Source organism: Amblyomma maculatum, chromosome 2 (genome assembly GCF_055883805.1).
Source record: "Amblyomma maculatum isolate TAMU_Amacu chromosome 2, ASM5588380v1, whole genome shotgun sequence".
In the NCBI taxonomy this organism is placed as follows: Eukaryota; Metazoa; Arthropoda; class Arachnida; order Ixodida; family Ixodidae; genus Amblyomma; species Amblyomma maculatum.
Window position 1 is genome coordinate 39,280,580 of NC_139345.1, and position 17,975 is coordinate 39,298,554.

Below are 17,975 nucleotides of genomic sequence, written 5' to 3' on the forward strand. Positions count from 1 at the left end.
CTCCACGATTCCTCAGCTGATTAGAATAAGCCTCCTGCATTAGGGTTCTAGAAGACTACTGCATACGAGTCCTGACCGCTCTTATGCTCTACAGCTGGTGCCCTATACAGTTGAATCCCGCCACAACGAATACCGCCACAACGAAATTTCCGCGACAACGAATAATTTTTTATTCCCCGCGAGTATCCTATAAGAATTAATGGCCTAAATTTCTCTGCACAACGAACCATTTTTGCAGAGCGTTTCCGCTTCAACGAAATTTTCGCGTTCAAAATCGAAACCGAAACTAGTTTTATTGGCGAGAAGTCCAAGTCAAATCCAAAGCCACATTAAGCATGAAATCACGTGATTGCAGTTCCGCCATTTTGGCTTTGTGTCGTGGTCGCGTTGTTCACTCGCTGCCTTTCTCTTCGACAACGACGAGTTTTCATCCGCAGGACACGATGGCAACGCAAGTGAAAAAACGCAAAACTCTTTCCCTTGAGCAAAAAGCTCAAATAATCGCCCAAGCAGAAAGCGGAAGGAAGAAAGCGGCAATTGCTGAAGACTTCGGAATTCCTGCAAGTTCGCTGTCAACGATTCTAGGCAATAAAGGACAGCGTGAGAATGGCACTTGCTTCAGGCACATCCTCGAAGCACAAAAAGGTGACGCGGCCCCTCCATGAAGAGTTGGACAAAGCAGTGCATGCGTGGTTTGTGGAAGCACGAGCCAGCAACGTCCCCCTGTCCGGAAGCATCGTCCAGCGGAAAGCCTTGAACTATGCATGCCTACTTGGCATTGATGATTTTAAAGCCAGCATTGGCTGGCTAAACCGTTTCAAGGCCCGCCATAACATCGTTGGAAAAGTGTTGTGCGGCGAGTCAATGTCAGCAGACGTGGACGGAGCAGCTGCTTGGAAGGCGAGTAACATGGCCGGAATTTTAAGCAACTTCGCGCCTGCAGACATTTACAACGCCGACGAGACCGGGCTATTCTACGAGATGTTGCTGGCTAGGACGCTCGACTTCAAGGGGCAGCGCTGTCACGGCGGCAAACACAGCAAAAAACGCATCACAGTGCTGCTTTGCACAAACATGGATGGCTCGGACAAGCGTCCGCCGTTAGTCATAGGCAAAAGTGCCAAGCCGCGCTGTTTTAAGGGAACTCGTAGCCTACCTGTGCAGTACAAGGCGAACAAAAAGTCATGGATGACCCGCGCTATTTTCACCGAGTGGATGATGGCATTCGACCGCGACATGAAGCGGCAGGGCCGTAAAGTTTGCTTGCTTTTGGACAATTGTTCAGCGCATCACTCCGACGAAGTCAAGCTCACTAACACGGAGCTGAGGTTTTTCCCTCCCAATTGCACGTCTGTCTTACAGCCTCTCGATCAGGGCGTGATTCTTAGCCTGAAGCGCGCTTACCGCGGGAGGTTAATTCAGCGGCTGCTTTTTAACACTGAAACCGGCCGAGACACGAAGGTGGACTTGTACGTGGCACTGCAGATTATGTCTGCTGCCTGGAGCACACTGGGGCGCTCAGTAATTGTGAACTGTTTCAGGCACGCCGGATTTGCCGAAGGTCGACCCGTACACTCTGCTGGCCTAACACCAGGCGTTACAGACGACGACGAAGAGGCGTCACCGGCTCCGGGGATCGCGGCCGCCTGGAAAACGCTGGGAGAAATAGGAACCGTGCCGCCTAATCTCGAGCTCGACGAATACATCGGCGCTGACGCTTGTGTTGTTGTTCACGAAGATGTGAGTGATGAGCAGATCATAAAAGCTGCCCGGAATGATAAGGACTCTTCCGATGAAGAAGACGACGACGTACAGGAAGCGCCGGCTGCGGCAACCGCCGTACAGGTGATGGACGCTTTTGATGTCATCAGGAATTTCGTTGCTGTCCGAGACGACGATGTTGCAATGGGTTTGCTGACCGAGTGCGAAAATCGCGTGACGGCGTTGCTCGCCGTGAAGCGTAAGCAAACCAAGCTTACAGATTTTTGGCATTAAACGCCTTTGCTGCTGCTTGGGCAATTCTTTCTGCGTTTCACGTCAAATTTTTGCGATAACGAAGTTCCGCGAGAACGAATTTTTTTTCGTGCACCGTGAATTTCGTTATAGCGGGATTCAACTGTACATGATATGAACACGCGACCTTGTGACATGCGACCTTCTGGTATGTTAACCAAGTATGTTAATAAGGTACCGTATTTGCACGATTCTAGCACGCACCTTTTTATCCGAAAATAAGCATTCAAAAATACATGCACGTTACAATCAAACTCAAAATGCATAAAGCCTCCAAACCGAAACCTACCTCAGAAAACGAAACGAAGCAGTTCAATGAACGATAACCAGCAGCATTGTCATCGGTATCAGCAAGCCATTTTGAGGCGAATACATCCACGGGCGGATCCGGCGTATTGATCGCCATTTTTCGCAAACGTTCAGTTTCGCTGGTGTAGCCGCCATAGCTGGTGTACCCAGAAGCTGCGTTAGATATGTGCATTCACCCACAGCACAGTGACAAGATGGAAAGGCAACGACGCTTTCATTACGAGGTGTCGTTTAAACGGAAAGTAATCCTGTTAGCAGAAAAAGAGGGGAACCAGCAGCGTCCCATGCATTAGATGTCCTGGAGACATGCGTTCGCGATGACCATTTGTGGTCGGTGGACAGTGAAAAAGAGCTGTCTTCCGACTGACGGAAAGTAGCCTATGATGTTCTCATCTCCTGGCTGTGTTCGTGTATTCCGGTTTGTGTTCTTGAGTTCGATTAAATGTTTTAAGCAACTTTGAGATGCTTGTTGACTGCATTATTCCGTGTGGGGGTTGAATTGGCGCCAAGTTATTTTTTTGGTTACCGGGCCTTAAATATTACTGCGCTTTACAATTGGGGGCGCGTTAGAATCGTGCAAATACGGTATGTTTCTGGGCAGGTTGGCTTAAAGCAATTCTAGAATAAGCAGCGCTGGTGCATTATGAAGGAAAAAGAAAGAAAGAAAAAAGTTTTTTCTCATGTTTGTTTATTTGTTGTCTGGCAACACTCCTATTCCAAGGATGACTAAGTACAGTAGGCCTCAGTGATATGACCCCACCTGATACGAATTTGTAGAAATCCTTGGCTAACGCACTGCATGCTCTACAACTTGCATGAATTCGAATGTTCCGCACACTCTGCCACACCATCTCAGATTATACAAACACATGACCAACAAATATGCTCAACAAAAGCACCGCCAGCACATTGATGTCGTATGGCTTGGTCCTTACAACCATGATGTCAGAACTGGTATTCACGAGGTACACAACAGACCAGCTAGCAGCGGTGTGCCCCTTTAAATAAATTCTTAAAAATAGCTACACGAATACACTTTACCTGCTTCTGTAGACTGATTTTGCTTCCTTTTGGATGAAATTAATATTTTCTTGCAATACTCTACGAGATTCGCAACATCAAATTCTGCTGTACACAAAATTTCAGCATCTTAACTCAATATCTTACTGTTCCACATATTTGTTCTCTTTTACATTTCTGGATGTATACAGCACATCATGAAAACCCTTTTTCTTTTTTCGCCAACACAAATTTTTAGTAGTATTTTGTGGTACAGTTGTCACGGGCAAGTGCTGACTGGGAACTAAACGATCATACCAAGAATTCACCATTCGTAATCCTCAAAAAAGAATGACTGCCTATGCATTTTATTATAGGCATGTGCGAATAGTGAATTTCCAGTTCGAAGTGAATATGAAGCGAATAGTCATTCTGTTCGAATATTAAGCGAATAGTTTGCGAACGCGAACACAATTGTACAAAATATATATATATATATATATATATCTTGTGGAAGAAGGCTAGGTCAAGACGGCGAGGTCGTGGCGGCAAGGACAGCGAAGCCTTGTCCAGCGTTTTAATCCGGTCACCAACCCAGGCACGCGCCAGAGCCGGCGCCGCGGGACGATGATGATGGTATGTACAAATGAAAGAAGATGATGATGGCATGTACAAATGAAAGAAGGTCCACAGAAGGCTCACACAATCTGCCCGGGGGGTCGGAAGCGGCCAGCCTGGCCGCTCCTAACTAACCGATGTACCGCGGCGCACAAACGGTTTCAAGCGAGAGACATGGACAATTTCAGTTCCACGGTGGCGTCGATCGGCTGGGGGATCAACAGGCGCGACTTTGTAGTTAACTGGAGAAGTTTGGCTGATGATCTTGTAGGGACCAAGGTAGCGGTGGTGGAATTTGTCACTAAGGCCAGGGGTGCGCAGTGGAGTATAAAGCAGTACTTCGTCACCGGGACGATAAGAGACCACGCGATGCGTAGAATCGTAGCGGTTCTTGCGGTCTTCCTGGCACGCTGCTGTGTTGAGGCGGGCAAGATGACGGCATCTGGCCACACGAGATAAGAACTGGGTAGGTACCGATGTGGAGTAGTCGGGCGTAGAGAAGAAGGAAGCGTCGAGAATTGTAGTGGGAGGACGGCCATAAACGAGGAAAAATGGAGAATAACCGGTAGTTCGTTGTACTGCTGTGTTATAGGTGAAAGTGACGAATGGTAGAATAGTGTCCCAATTTCGATGATCCGGTGTGATATACATGGAGATCATATCCGATAAGGTGCGGTGAAATCGCTCAGTCAGCCCGTTAGTCTGGGGATGGTAGCTCGAGGTTGTCTTGTGAAGGGTGGATGACGCGTAAAGAACTTCGGCAACGACTGTCGATAAGAAGGCCGTCCCGCGGTCACTTAGGAGCACCCGAGGAGCGCCATGACGCAATACAATTGATTGCAAAAAGAAATTTGCTACTTCTTGAGCGGAACCGGTCGGTACAGGTGCTGTCTCAGCATAGCGTGTAAGGTGGTCGACAGCTGTTATAATCCAATGGTTACCCCCCTCGGAGAGAGGTAGGGGACCATATAAATCGATGCCGACTACGTCGAATGGCGTGGCGGGACAGGGAACGGGTTGTAGAAGGCCAGCGGGTGATGAAGTCGGCCGTTTGCGACGTTGGCATAGAGGGCAGGATGCGACGTATTTGGCAACGCTGGAAGATAGGCCAGGCCAAAAGAATCGTTTTTTCACGCGGTCGTAGGTTTTGTCAATACCAAGGTGACCTGCAGTAGCGTCATCGTGGAGAGCCGCCAGTATTCGTTGACGAAGCACATGCGGCACGACTGGTATCCAGCGAGTTCCATCAGTGCAATACACGAAGCGGAGTAGGATGCCATCTTCGAGCTTGAAATTGCGAAGTTGTCGGCGAAGCCGAGCATTGGGTGGGTCCGAAGCGCCAATAAGGCGATCGATGATGGGACGGCAGTAGGCATCGGCTAATTGCTGTGAGCGGAGAGTGTGTTTGTTCTCTGCGTCGTCAAATGAAACTGTTGTGATATACGTCGGGGAAAGAGATGGTCGGCTGTGGTCATAGGTGGAAATGCATTGGGAAGAAAAACAGCAAGCCGATTCCGAAAGTGGACAGCGAGAAAGAGCGTCGGCGTCTTGGTGTTGGCGACCCGATTTATGGTGGAGGTGAGAATTGATCCCCTTGCTGTTTTGTGCCGTGCCTCTCGCTGGAGCTACGTTCCGGTCGCTGTTTACCGCCTGCCACCATCGTTATGTCTACCGAGAGCACCCAAGAATCGGCAGGACCCTCTACCTCGGCTGCACCACCCCCTCCGACTATGCCCAGCACCTCCACCACTTGTGGAAGAAGGCTAGGTCAAGACGGCGAGGTCGTGGCGGCAAGGACAGCGAAGCCTTGTCCAGCGTTTTAATCCGGTCACCAACCCAGGCACGCGCCAGAGCCGGCGCCGCGGGACGATGATGATGGCATGTACAAATGAAAGAAGGTCCACAGAAGGCTCACAATATATATATATATATATATATATATATATATATATATATATATATATATATATATATATATATATATATTCTTAACTCGCATTGAAACTCGTAGTTTTCAGAATTCACAAGGTAACTAAAATAAAAGAAAAGCATAATTAACTAGTAGAAGGATCTAGAATAGTCCGGAATCTTTATTGACACTCCTGCATGCTATTTGGCCAAGATGCTCAATGGACGTTGCTATGTAAAAATACCAACTCTTCCACATGTTCAGGAATCCTGGTGACATTGCCAGATGCTGAAAACAGCGTTTCACTAGACATCTGTGCTGCTGGTATTCCAATGAACAGTTGAGCAACCTTTGCCAACAGTGGATAAGTTTCCTTGCCAGTGGTCCTCCACCAAATGTACGGGTTCTCTGTTCTAGGACTTGGAGGTGAGTGCAGGTAATCTTCTAACTCTTGCAGTGGCCGTCTTGATGCACTGTTCACAGTGCTGGTTGAGGCCAAAGATCCAAAAACACTCCACTTATCACTGTCAGTAGTTGGTGCCGATGCAGTAACGCTGAACTCTACGTCTTCCTCCAATGAAAGAGTTTTCTCTACTGCTGAACACACCTGATTCTTCAGCCACTGTGCCTCATTAGAAAGATTGTAGCACACTGGCTTGAATCGAGGATCCATGACTGTGCTCAAAGCATGTGGAATTTGCATTTTCATATCCACAAAGCGGGTCTTCATGCTCTGCAGCAGGTTTCCCATAAATATGGCATCTTCGCCACCACCGTGCTGCTTACCCCATTTTAACATATGAAAAGGTAGGCACAGCTATTAGCTTCTAGTCAAAGTTACTCACAAAACTCTACAAGTGTTTTGGTAGCCATTTTCAAACGCTTACCTACTGACACATGGAGTGCTGGCTTACTCCAGGCTTCTGTTACTACACATTATTATATAAGCACGAGAAATGCATCTGGTACAAAAATGATCTAACCACAGCTATTTCCAATATTAGTGAAAGGGTCAGACACAGGCTACTCACCAATAACTCTTTGTGGTGGCACGGGTGGCGGCCTGGCAGGGAGCTCAGGTGGCTTGCTCGGCGGCGGCGGTGCCTGCTGCTGCTGCTGCTGGGGTGCAGAGGTCAGGGTGCCATCACGTGCCTGCAGTTGCTGGAAGTTGCGCTTCAAGGTCAGGTCACGCTGTGCTGGTTCAACAGAACCTGGCTCGCCGGCTGTACCATCCTCATCTTCGCCCTCACTGCCACTGCAGAAAGAAAGAGTGGAAATGCAGTGCTGGCCATGTCAGCATAAAAGTTTATGTGGCTCTGAGCCCCTGTGCGACAAGAAAACATAGGCCGGCAAACTGTCCTCTGGTACTGTGCAGCATCAATGATGCGTCAATTAGCTCAAAGTTATTTGCGGGCTGGTGACATCCGGTGCGTGGAGGGCATTTTGTCATCCCCAGGTGAAAATATGAGGTAGGAAATTCAAGTAGTCCCACTCAAAAGCAAGCGAGAACTCAGATGGTCCCACACGAAAGCAAGTGGGACCATTTGAAAGCTCGTGGTTCTTACAAATGGTCCTGCTTGAAAGCTGGTCGTCGCATAAAGGTCCAATAAACTTGCATCTTCTAAAAGGGCAGAAGTAACATAGTTCTTGTGATGAGAGCTGCTGGTAGTTTAATCTACTAAATTACGTTCACCCTTTCTGCGATTACTGTGGCAGGAATGCGTGAAACAACTACGCTGATAGGTTAGCATCACAGGTGCCAGTATGAGAGTCTAATAAAGAGGATTTGCCATATATACTCATGTAGCGAACCTACTTTTTTTTTATTTTTTTAAAAGAACTTGGCATCATTTTGGAAGGAGGGTTTATGATGAAAGACTGAAAAATTGAGATTTTTGCAAATCTTAATTTTACGGAAATTTTTAGCATCGTTTGCTTTAAAGGTGTTACACTATGACGACAGTGGATATCACGTCTTACGAAGATTTTGTGAGAGTGGACGGCGCTTGCCCAGCCAGTCCTCCTTATGTGTTCCATGTTGAGAAAAATGAAACAACTAGCTCTGAATGAAACAAATGTTGCTGAAAAACTGTCACTACATCTGCACCTTCAACGGTGTTTTTTTAGACTGCCTCTGACTAAAGCACACAGATCACTGCAGGTCCAGTTCTGGGCTCAGCAGTAGGACTATGGATTACTAGTCTAAAATTTAGAGACTGGTCAGCACATTACATCAAGCTCGCAGTCAGGCTGCTGCACTGGTGTGGGCCAGGGGCTGAAGGAATTTTAGACTCTCATTAGCCTTTTCTTCAAAAACTGATGTAAAGTTGTGGGGATTATGCTTCCGGAGCGATGCGAAACACACGGCTGGTGGGTCACTGCGAGTCCAAAAGAAGCTTCTCTGAGAAATACTGCCACTGAATATCCGTTCTGATTTTCCAATGTGGATCTCGCGTCCCCATTGGTGACATGAGACGTCCTGGTGATGTACTGGGTGGGCTCTTGTTTCGACGCGAGGCAGCGTGCAGGAAGCGAGCAGGGAGATCGCCATCGACTCTGGCAGCAGCAAGTGCATACATTTTTTCCCTTCAGGCTGGGGTACCGTGGGTTGTGAATTTGCACAACTTGTATGCTTGCTCGGGTTCAGGCCCAAAAGGAGTCCGTGCACCGATGCTTCCGAGTTAGGTGGGCCTCAAATGGCACCGTTCTACGTCACCGCCGGCCACTGCCAGTGGCGATGCGCGTTGAGGCATCAACTGACTCGTATGTGTCATGTGCGCTTTAATCCGCTGGTTGGCCTGCGGCCTACAAGCGCTCGTAGCTGCGCCACGAAGCAGCGCGAGTAGCAGCAGGGCTGCGGCTTGTCTGAGGGTCAGTGCAGTGCTTGTAATGCAGCGTTCTGTACAATGAATACTTGTGCAACTACCTGATCTTCCTTTCTTTGGAGCGAGAGCGCAGGTGTACAGTGTATGTTGGCTGTGCCCTCTGCTTGCTCTGGCCTGAAACTGCAGTATTTGGGCGAGGTGCTGCACATCTAACAGCACACTTTTTGAAAAGGTACTCCACAAGGTATTTTCTAATTCCATGATTCCTGAACAGCTAGAGTTCCCTCTTTGCATATTAATGAAAGTTAAATGCAAAAACTACATGTGTGATAAAATTTCCCAGCACACCGCAGAATCCGAACGTGCCTGAAGGCAAGTGTCCGCTGTGTCTGTTCTTTTTGTTTATCACTTGTTCGCTTGTGTTGTTTTCAAAAGATGCAATATGAACTAGCTCAACTGCCCACAGTACTTCAGCCCAAACCTACTGCTAGGAAGTACCTTTGCCTGAGTGAAGCCTTAGCATGCAAAAATCCATTGTGATTTTTTCTTTAGTCCTTAAACAGCAAAAACATCTCAAACTGAAGCCACAGTTAGCCTAATCACGAAATTCTTACAGTAGCCACATGTCAAAGCCTACAAATGGCTTCAATTTGTAACAAGTGCAATATGACTGCAGTGGCACCCAAGCTATCCCAAGTCTTGAGCAACATTACTCCTACCTCCTTTGGGACTGCTTCACGATAAGTCATCGACCACGTGTGATCGATTGTTCTGCGCATGCTGCCAAACTCTCCCCCATTGGAGCATGTAGCCCCCTTTTGGAGGTAGTCCGAGATATTCAGTATCGCTTTCGATACAGGTCACTTCCTTTTTCAGCAGGCAGCGACTTAGAAAAAACAATTTGTAATGCAGTGGTCTGAAATGTCAACGAAAATGATGTTGAGCTTGTGACAGGACACACCAAGCAGTTCGCACCAGTTGTCTGGTTCTACTACTTTCATTGTTTTTTTTTTTTGTTTTTTTTTTTTTTAAGCTATAGCAAGGTCGAAAGATGAGTTTACAATAATCCCTGACTTGAGGCTACCATCAGCCTGAAAATTCAACTGGTGACCCAATGCTATGTAAGTATATTTTCAATTTCCGCTCGTGCCATAGTCGCAGGCATTTATGTTGTGTCTTTGCCGTTTTATCTCTATTCACAACCACACCAAGAAATATTCCAGTATGTATGGTAGATTCTCCAGAACGTCAACCAAATGCAAAGTTCTTCCAACTATACTGAGCTAGCTTTGGCCAACAAGCTTTCAGAGAAGAGCTTCTTAACCAGACTTTCAATCACGATGGCGAAACCAGCCTGCACTTTGCCGCTTTCCGCAAATCATGTCAACCATAAACTTCAAAGAGTTCAAACTGAGTTCAAAAACTATGAGCAGAAGGCAATCAAGCTAAAATAAAAAATAAGAAAGATCTTAGCAATTTAGCAATGTTTTGAGAATGGCATGCCTGCAAGATGTTACAGTGCTGCGCAAAAGCGGAGAGGCCATGCAATCCGGGGCGATTACAGATTTTCTATATAAAAACGTGCGCCTGAAAAAAGTACTCGGGCAAGCGGGCGAGCATATCATGGGGGTTACCATACGCATATCGTGATAACAGCCGCTGCGCCGTCAGGAAACGCTGGCAGTTTTGCAGTTTTGTAAAACCGCGTGGCCTGGGGGTTACCATACGCATATCGTGATAACAGCCGCTGCGCCGTCAGGAAACGCTGGCAGTTTTGCAGTTTTGTAAAACCGCGTGGCCTCTCCACTTTTGCTCAGCCCTGTACTTCAGCGCACAACAAATAGGCATCACTGCATTTTACTGGTATAGTTAGAAGATTGGGCATGTCATATTCGCAACCACAGCCGTGGAAATTGGGCAATTGAGTGGCGAGCACTGGTTTTGAATAACACACACACACACAAAAAAAAAGAAAGAAACAAACAAAAGAGGTAATGTATCATACTTTGCACATTCAACATTATTTTTATCACTGCCTGTATTCTTATATTCATGCCTTTTTCAACTTTATGTGTTGTTCCTTTTTCAGCTAGCAGAGACCTTTTTTTTAATTTTAAGTATAATGTTTAAACAAAACGTATCCATGTGATTAAAAGATAATTTTGCATCTATAAATTTTAGTGAATATTTCAGTTATTGAAGTTTTTCCAAGACTCTCCAGAGTCACCTGTTCTTTCCACAACTCCGAGCATATACATGTCCTTCAACTCTTTCGAACATTCCTGATACACAGACAAGTGGCAGGAGAACGTCAGGTTCGTAGAGCTGAAGCAGGGAAAGCTTTGGGTCCCCTACACTCGGGTAGCATTGATGTGGCCAATGCCATGCAAATAGTGGTGCCCATGTCCATCACTTCAATGGCAAGAGGCATACCACGCATTCCAACTGACCAATTGTTGCGGCCAGCAGCATGGCTCGTTGGTGCATAACTATAATTTATTTCTATAAAAAGGAGACCCAAGAGGCACGGCTTAGCACACTAATTGGCAAAAAGCTTTTATAGCATAGGTTCAGTCTTAACAGCACACTTTTCCTGCAAGCACTCTCATTTCTTCGCAGAACCTAAGATAAGGGCATTGTGATTACTAAATGCAGTAGAATTCACGCCGAGCACTTTTTTGCTCCTTGCTGCCCTGCCCCTCTTCCTTGACACTGTTAAGTATGTCAACCTTCCAAGGCAGCCATCCGGCAGGTTGTTTCTGTTACAGCCACCATTAGGTTGTGCACTTTTCCACGCAGATCAGACCCTCCTCTGCCCATTGTAGCCATAATATGGGTTCTTCCTAAGGCAGCCACCTTCCTATCACAGTAACAGATATGAACAGCAAATCTGCTGGAAGTCTGCACTCGTGCTGTTCGTCTCTGTTACCCTGTCTTTTGTCTTCTGCTACACTACACTTCTTTCTTCACAGCCCGGAGTGGAACAGGGCTATGGACTATGTTGGTGCCAGCGAAGTCAGATGTGTACAAAGTCACTAAACATATCAGTGAGTAAGTGGGACTAGAGTGCAGAGGGTGTCGCTGTGGCCAGTGCGACACCGCGTGTGCCCTATGCCCGAGTGTAAGCACATCTCTGGACAACCAACCTGTATCGATAATCATCTGGTCCACCAGGCACCTCCCTGGGGCCTCCTGCTCCAGAGGCAGACCGCTTGTGCTTGCGACACCGGTCCATGTGGTCCTTGAGCTGGATGCGTACCTGTGCCAAGGAGGGGAAATGGTAACGTTGGCAAAGGGGCACCCCTAAGAAGACCAAAGCACAAGGGTAACGTGCCAGGTGTCACACACTTATGATGTACAATGCTCATTTGGGGCACAGAAATGAGCTTGTAGAAAAACGTCCTGTTGTACACAGAGTACAATGCTCCAAACTGCACAGGCAGTAGCAATACCACAATACGACACCAAGGCTATGATGCAGAACTTTGGTTTTGCCGAGCTCAGACGCCTGCAACTCTTCTCCCAATACAAAAGCTTAATCACTGCTCTCTCAACCGTGAGCAAGGCACCAGAGCAGAGTGACTTGGTCTGCAGACAGTGTACAACGCAGTCAGCAGCAGCTGCAACACATGCTTTCAATAAGCATGCTATACCAAGTTGAGCCAATATGGCTTCTGTGCAATCCTGCTTCTCTAGCTACTGTTTAAACATTCGCTGCAATGCCGAGATCCATTACGACAAGAGTATTTTGCAATAAGCGCAGTGCGATGAGGCACATTTTTGTTGTTTAAATGCCACATCTACTAGCTGTTTCCAAGTGTCCTCTGCTCCAATTTCACCACTGACATCCGGTATGACACGATATGGTATGGTATATAAGGTTCAACATCCCAAAGCAACATGAGCTACAATAGAACCGCTCTATAATATAGTCATTCGGACTGCCAAAACCCTTTACTATATAAGGGTATTCGCTTATATCTCAGTTGTTGATGATGACATGGACCTGAAGATGCTGTCGAATAATTAAAGGGCTACTTATAAACACATCTTGTTGCTTCATAAAAAAAAAAAAAAAAAAAAAAAAAAAAAAAAATACCTTCCATACTTATAGTTTCTTTGTGCAACCTTCTCTTTTTCAGTTATAAAATTCCTTATTTACATTTTGTGGAAGTACCTCTTTAGCATGAATGCAACATGGTTACGAATAAAACTGAGTTTGAGTTTATGTGAAAACAAACGCCTTGCATGAACACAATGTCACTTTATGCTGTTTCTGTCATACAAGAGGCAATAGATGTGTGTAACAGTGAAGTACAGCAAAATTGCACACGCTACGCCTCCACTTCTTGCCACCACTTCCTTGCGCTTCGCATTGCGCAGTGCTGCGAATGTTCAGCTGTTTCTTCCCTTCCCTACTTCTCATTGCACCTTTTACTCTCTTTTACTTTCTTAATGGACCTTATTACTTTCTTTCTACGAAAGTAGGTAGCTTTTATTGCACTTTTTCTGAAAAGAAAATTTGCCTCACAATCTGAAGTTGCGCACATACAGCAATGCTATTTCATGGCAAGTATCTTGCCACAACCAGACGCGCTTTATTATAACCAATTTTTATCAAGAATGCCTTTACCACAAAGGGCAATAAATGTTTTGTCGTCTATGAAAAGCGAACTAAAACTTTACCTTCACTTTACAATGTCGGATTTTACTATATATCAGCGGTTCTATTGTATGCGGGATGCCATTGTGGAGGGTTCCAGATTATGTCTGACCACCTGGGATCCTTTAACACGCATTGATATTGCGCAGTACATGGGCGCCTTGAGTTTTACCTCTATTAAAATGCGGCCATTGAGGCTGTGATCAAACCTATGACCTTAGGCTCGGAAGCCGGGCATCCTAACACCACTGGGCCAATGCGACTGGGATCACCACTGAAAGCACAGCGACTGCTCCTCAAGACTGGAGGTTCCATGCCATCCCGACGCACCTGCCTCTCCGTTGGCTGGTCCTTGATGAAGGGATGCTTGAGCAGCTGCTCCGTGTACGGCCTTTGCTGGTAGTCTTTCACCAGCACTGTTTCTATAAAGCTGTGGAACTTCTTCGCCCACTTGCGAGATTTTAGCCGAGGGGGTGGATTCCGGGGGATCAGGAACAGGGCTCGCATCGGGTGCATGTCACACAGAGCTGTGCAAGAAGAAAGATGGAGGGAGGGGGAAGATCCCATTGTAACTGTAGGCCCAGAATGCAAAAAAAATGCCAAAGGTACATCGAAAAGAATAAACGAGGTGTCAACATTCACAAAATAGAAGGCCTTCAGTCCACTTTCAAAATGCAGAACATATTCAGAAACTACCTGCAATCAAACTTGAGTAACAGTATCTAACATTAGTTCCAACCGTTGCTTTCCATAACCCTGGATACAACAAAACTAAGCAAAATTCACAATGAAAGCATAGCAAGTTGTTCCACTATCACAGCATAAAAGTCATAAACTCACGTGGTTGTGACTCTGCCATTTCCAGTGCAGTGATTCCAAGGGACCACAGATCACTCTGCATGAGACCACAATGAGATTAAGCAAAGACACTGATAAACAAGCTGGCAGTTCACAGACACTACCATAAGAATGCAAACATTAGCATAGCGTAAAAACAGGTAACTGCTACATTATTCCTACAGAAGTCCAGATTAGCTACTCCATACTCACCCTGTTGTCATAAGTGGCATCTGGGTTCTCATCGCATGCTATCACTTCAGGGGCCATCCTGGTCAGAAAAAGAAGAGGAAATTATAAGGCTAATACTTAGCTATTAATTGTTTGCTATCCACCAAGCTTTCAGACTGGTCAAGATCTGAGCTAAGGCAACTATTACACAGCTCCTTGTCAGTATAAGCAAAGGACACAGCTTTTTCTCATCTCATCACCCCCTACCATTCTTTCGAACAAAATAAAAAAAAAAAAGAAAGAAAATATTAATAACAATAATAACCTCTCATATTTATTACCCAAACAACAAACTGCCACAAAGTAAACATGGCACCAAACAATGTGGCTAAAGCTGGTGCACACTGGTCGCACATAATAAGTTCAGAAAATTATTTTCGCCCCAGCAGGGTGGCGTTACGGCGCTCGACTACTGTGCCCAAGGACGCAAGATCAAATCCTGGCCTCGGTGGCAGTCTTTCAGTGGAGGCGAAAAGCTAGGCGCCCGTGTACTATGCGATGCCAGTGCACGTTAAAGAACCCCAGGTGGTCGCAATTTCTGGAGCTCTTCACTACAGTAAATGAACTCCGGCAGAAGCTTACCAGTATGGAGTTCCAATAAATGTGTTACGCCGTCCTATTGTACGATCCAATTGAGCACTCACTCCAAAGTCCACTGCAGAGAAATGCAACTCCGTGAGCACATTCACTAGCTATGCCACAGGCACAGAACCAAAACTACAAACTGAATTCTCAGGAAAACTTTGTCTGTCAACTAGACCACAAAAATACAACAGGACCTTTCCCCTTTAACTGACAACCCGAATCTGTACTTGTCATGGAAGAGTGTACCAATGTATACATCTCCACTGACAAGCCACACTTCTCTGGCCTCATGTTGCACTGATCTCACTGGCAGAGATAAGTTATGGTTACCAATGACACCTTGACTGAATGCAATGACGTCCTGAGTAAGTTACAAAAATGGTAAGAATGTAAATGTATGCATATAAATGAAAAGAAAACCCAGGCTGTTATATTTCACCCCAAGAACAAAGTATTTCCTCCTCCACTAAGACTGATCTTAAATCACAATATATAGACTGGGTTGAACCATTTAAGTGCTTAGGAGCTGTTTCCTCCTCTTGGGAACACTACGTGGACCACATTTTAAAGAAACTGGCAAATAACTGGCGTTATGAGTAGAATAAGATATATTATTCCAAGACCAATGAAGTTGCTTCTTTACAATTCTCTCTTATACTCCTGTTTAAACTATTGCCACATCCTTCAGAAAAAGTTCCTTCGTCACGTTCACAATGTCCTCTGGTGCTCACCAAGCACGGGTCTCTTTCTACAAATTGGTGTGCTAAGAACCCACAACCTGTATAAATATCGCTTGAGAGTATGCTTTAAACTAGAAACACAAATAAATGCAAATTATATATGCAACCTTACAGAACTACATGCCCGAGAAAAAAGCTACACGACAAGGAATGCAGAGACTTGGGTAGTGCTGACCCCTCGAATAAATTCAGGTAGAGAACGCCTGAAATTCGCTCTTCCTTCCATTTGAAATGAGTTTGAACACGTATAATAATTTTGACCTATTCAGTTTGTCAAACAAATCTTTGCGCGCTATGTATAATTTTTTCCATCTCCTATTTCTTTTTTCTGCATCTGTATTTGCCCATTGTGATATTGTCTTAGTTTAGTATAATGTTTCGTTTTCTTCTGTACCTGTTCACAAATGTATATCTGTTTATCACGCTGTGTGACTGACTGCCTTTGCCTTATCTTGCTGCAAGTCGCTGCCAAGCAAAAGGGTTGGGCTGCGGCTTCGTTGAGCTGTATCTGACAGCTTTTTCTGTGCCTCCACTGTCTTTTAACTTTACAAGGCAGAAACAAATGAATTTGAATTTGAAAAGAAAAAAATGCTCTGTTTGTAATTTTATTCACCAGAAGACAATAGCTGCCCATGAAGAATTAAAAAAAATAAAATCTTGTTTCACACTTCGAATATGTGTTTTAAGCCTGACAGTAGTCATTTCAGGTTTTTACGAGATAGTGTTAAAGGCCTCGTTCACCAAAAGTCCGGCCTCGGCGGCCATCCGTCGGCGTTGGCATTGCAAGCGAAAAACCTTGAGCATGGCGCTGATATGGCCTATCACTAACTGGACATGAGGTTGCCTGACATTACGTTTGGTAGGAGCTGCCCCCTAGGGCCTCTCCTTTCACATTTGAGGGTGATACCAGAATCAGCCTGCCAGGACCCTTGCATTCACGCTACATCTAGGTCATGCAAGCACGCTCACATGGTTTGGTTGAAGCGGGGCTTTATATGTGGGCTGGTAGCCTACACTAACCCCCTCATACCACTAAGGGTGGAGCTTAAGTGCCCCCCATAATTTTTCCACGACACCCTGCTTAAAGATGTTCACAAAAAGTTTTGACTTTTGAAAAGTTTGTGTTAGAAAGAAATAACCTTTATGCACTTTCCAGTATGCTACAGCATATAGGATCAAATAAATATGATGCATTTCAGTATATTGTAACCTATTACTAAGGCATACACTGAGGGAAAGCCCCTCCCCTCAAGAGTAGCGTTATCCTTTAAAATTTGTTAATTCAAACCATAAACCAATGCAGTAATATATTTTGAAAACCATAAATGCACGGAAAAAAGCTTGGCCATTTTGGTATGCATTTTTTTAATTAGGCAGTCAAAGGGTCAAGACAATGCCACAAAATCAATAAAAGGTACAGAATAGTGCAACCCAAAACGCTTGGCAGTGCAGTTCGAAGCAGACCAGTGCATTGCATGCTTCAAAATCTTCTGGTACCAAGAAGGCGGTGAACGTGCAGTGAAGAAACTTAAGATTTTTTCTTGCAGCAGTCGATTCACTAAGGCTTTAGAGGGATAACTAGGGGCCAGAATTTTCAGTTTAAGCCGAATAAATAAATAAAATGCTGAATTGCGTTCTCCAAATTGATTTCAATTAAAAAAAAAAAGATCGTATTTGTGGCGCCGACTGTTAGAGCACGAGTTGCACTATATCAAAACTGAAAATTAAGTATGAAAGCCGGAGGTGTGATGCAACGGTGATATTGTTGGATAAGCAGTGCAGTTGTGTGGTTTGAAGTGTTGCTTAGCTAGCTTACAATGCCGAAGCAGAGTGGGAAGTACCACATTCTCGCTCTGTTTATACCATATCGTCACCCACACATCGCAGTTAATCGGCTAAGCATGTTTATCAACCACACAGCAGACAAAAATGCGATACCATGCATAGACGTGACAAAAAATAGCATGCTCTGAACTATCCATGTTATTACACTCACTTCCATGAATACTAACTGTAACATGCACCAAGGGAATTGCAACCAGTTGCACAATATAACCAAATAAGAAACTCCAGGTGCTGCCAATACATAAAACTGCCTGGCAGTCCAGCTCCCTGCTACAAGCTGTTGCAAAACCTCTGAGATAAAGGCTTGAAAAACCTGCGCTATAATTGGATTGCAAAAGTTCTATCCCAAAATTGGCTAGTTGCTGTTCGAAGACAAAGCTGAGAAAAACAGGCTCATTGCT

General features: G+C 45.3%; 1 protein-coding gene across 3 annotated transcripts in view; it reads right to left on the minus strand.

Moving 5' to 3' along the window:
• The window catches only part of msn (serine/threonine-protein kinase msn), a 72,328-nt gene that overhangs the window by 42,092 nt on the left and 12,261 nt on the right, over positions 1 to 17,975 (minus strand). For all 3 annotated transcript variants that reach the window (XM_084593944.1, XM_084593943.1, XM_084593941.1), the window contains exons 9-14: positions 14,987 to 15,059; positions 14,387 to 14,444; positions 14,177 to 14,231; positions 13,667 to 13,863; positions 11,820 to 11,932; positions 6,880 to 7,103 (exon numbers count right to left, since the gene is read on the minus strand). In XM_084593944.1, the coding sequence (XP_084450070.1) occupies positions 6,880 to 7,103; positions 11,820 to 11,932; positions 13,667 to 13,863; positions 14,177 to 14,231; positions 14,387 to 14,444; positions 14,987 to 15,059 (720 nt within the window). The remainder of the gene's footprint in view (positions 1 to 6,879; positions 7,104 to 11,819; positions 11,933 to 13,666; positions 13,864 to 14,176; positions 14,232 to 14,386; positions 14,445 to 14,986; positions 15,060 to 17,975) is intronic.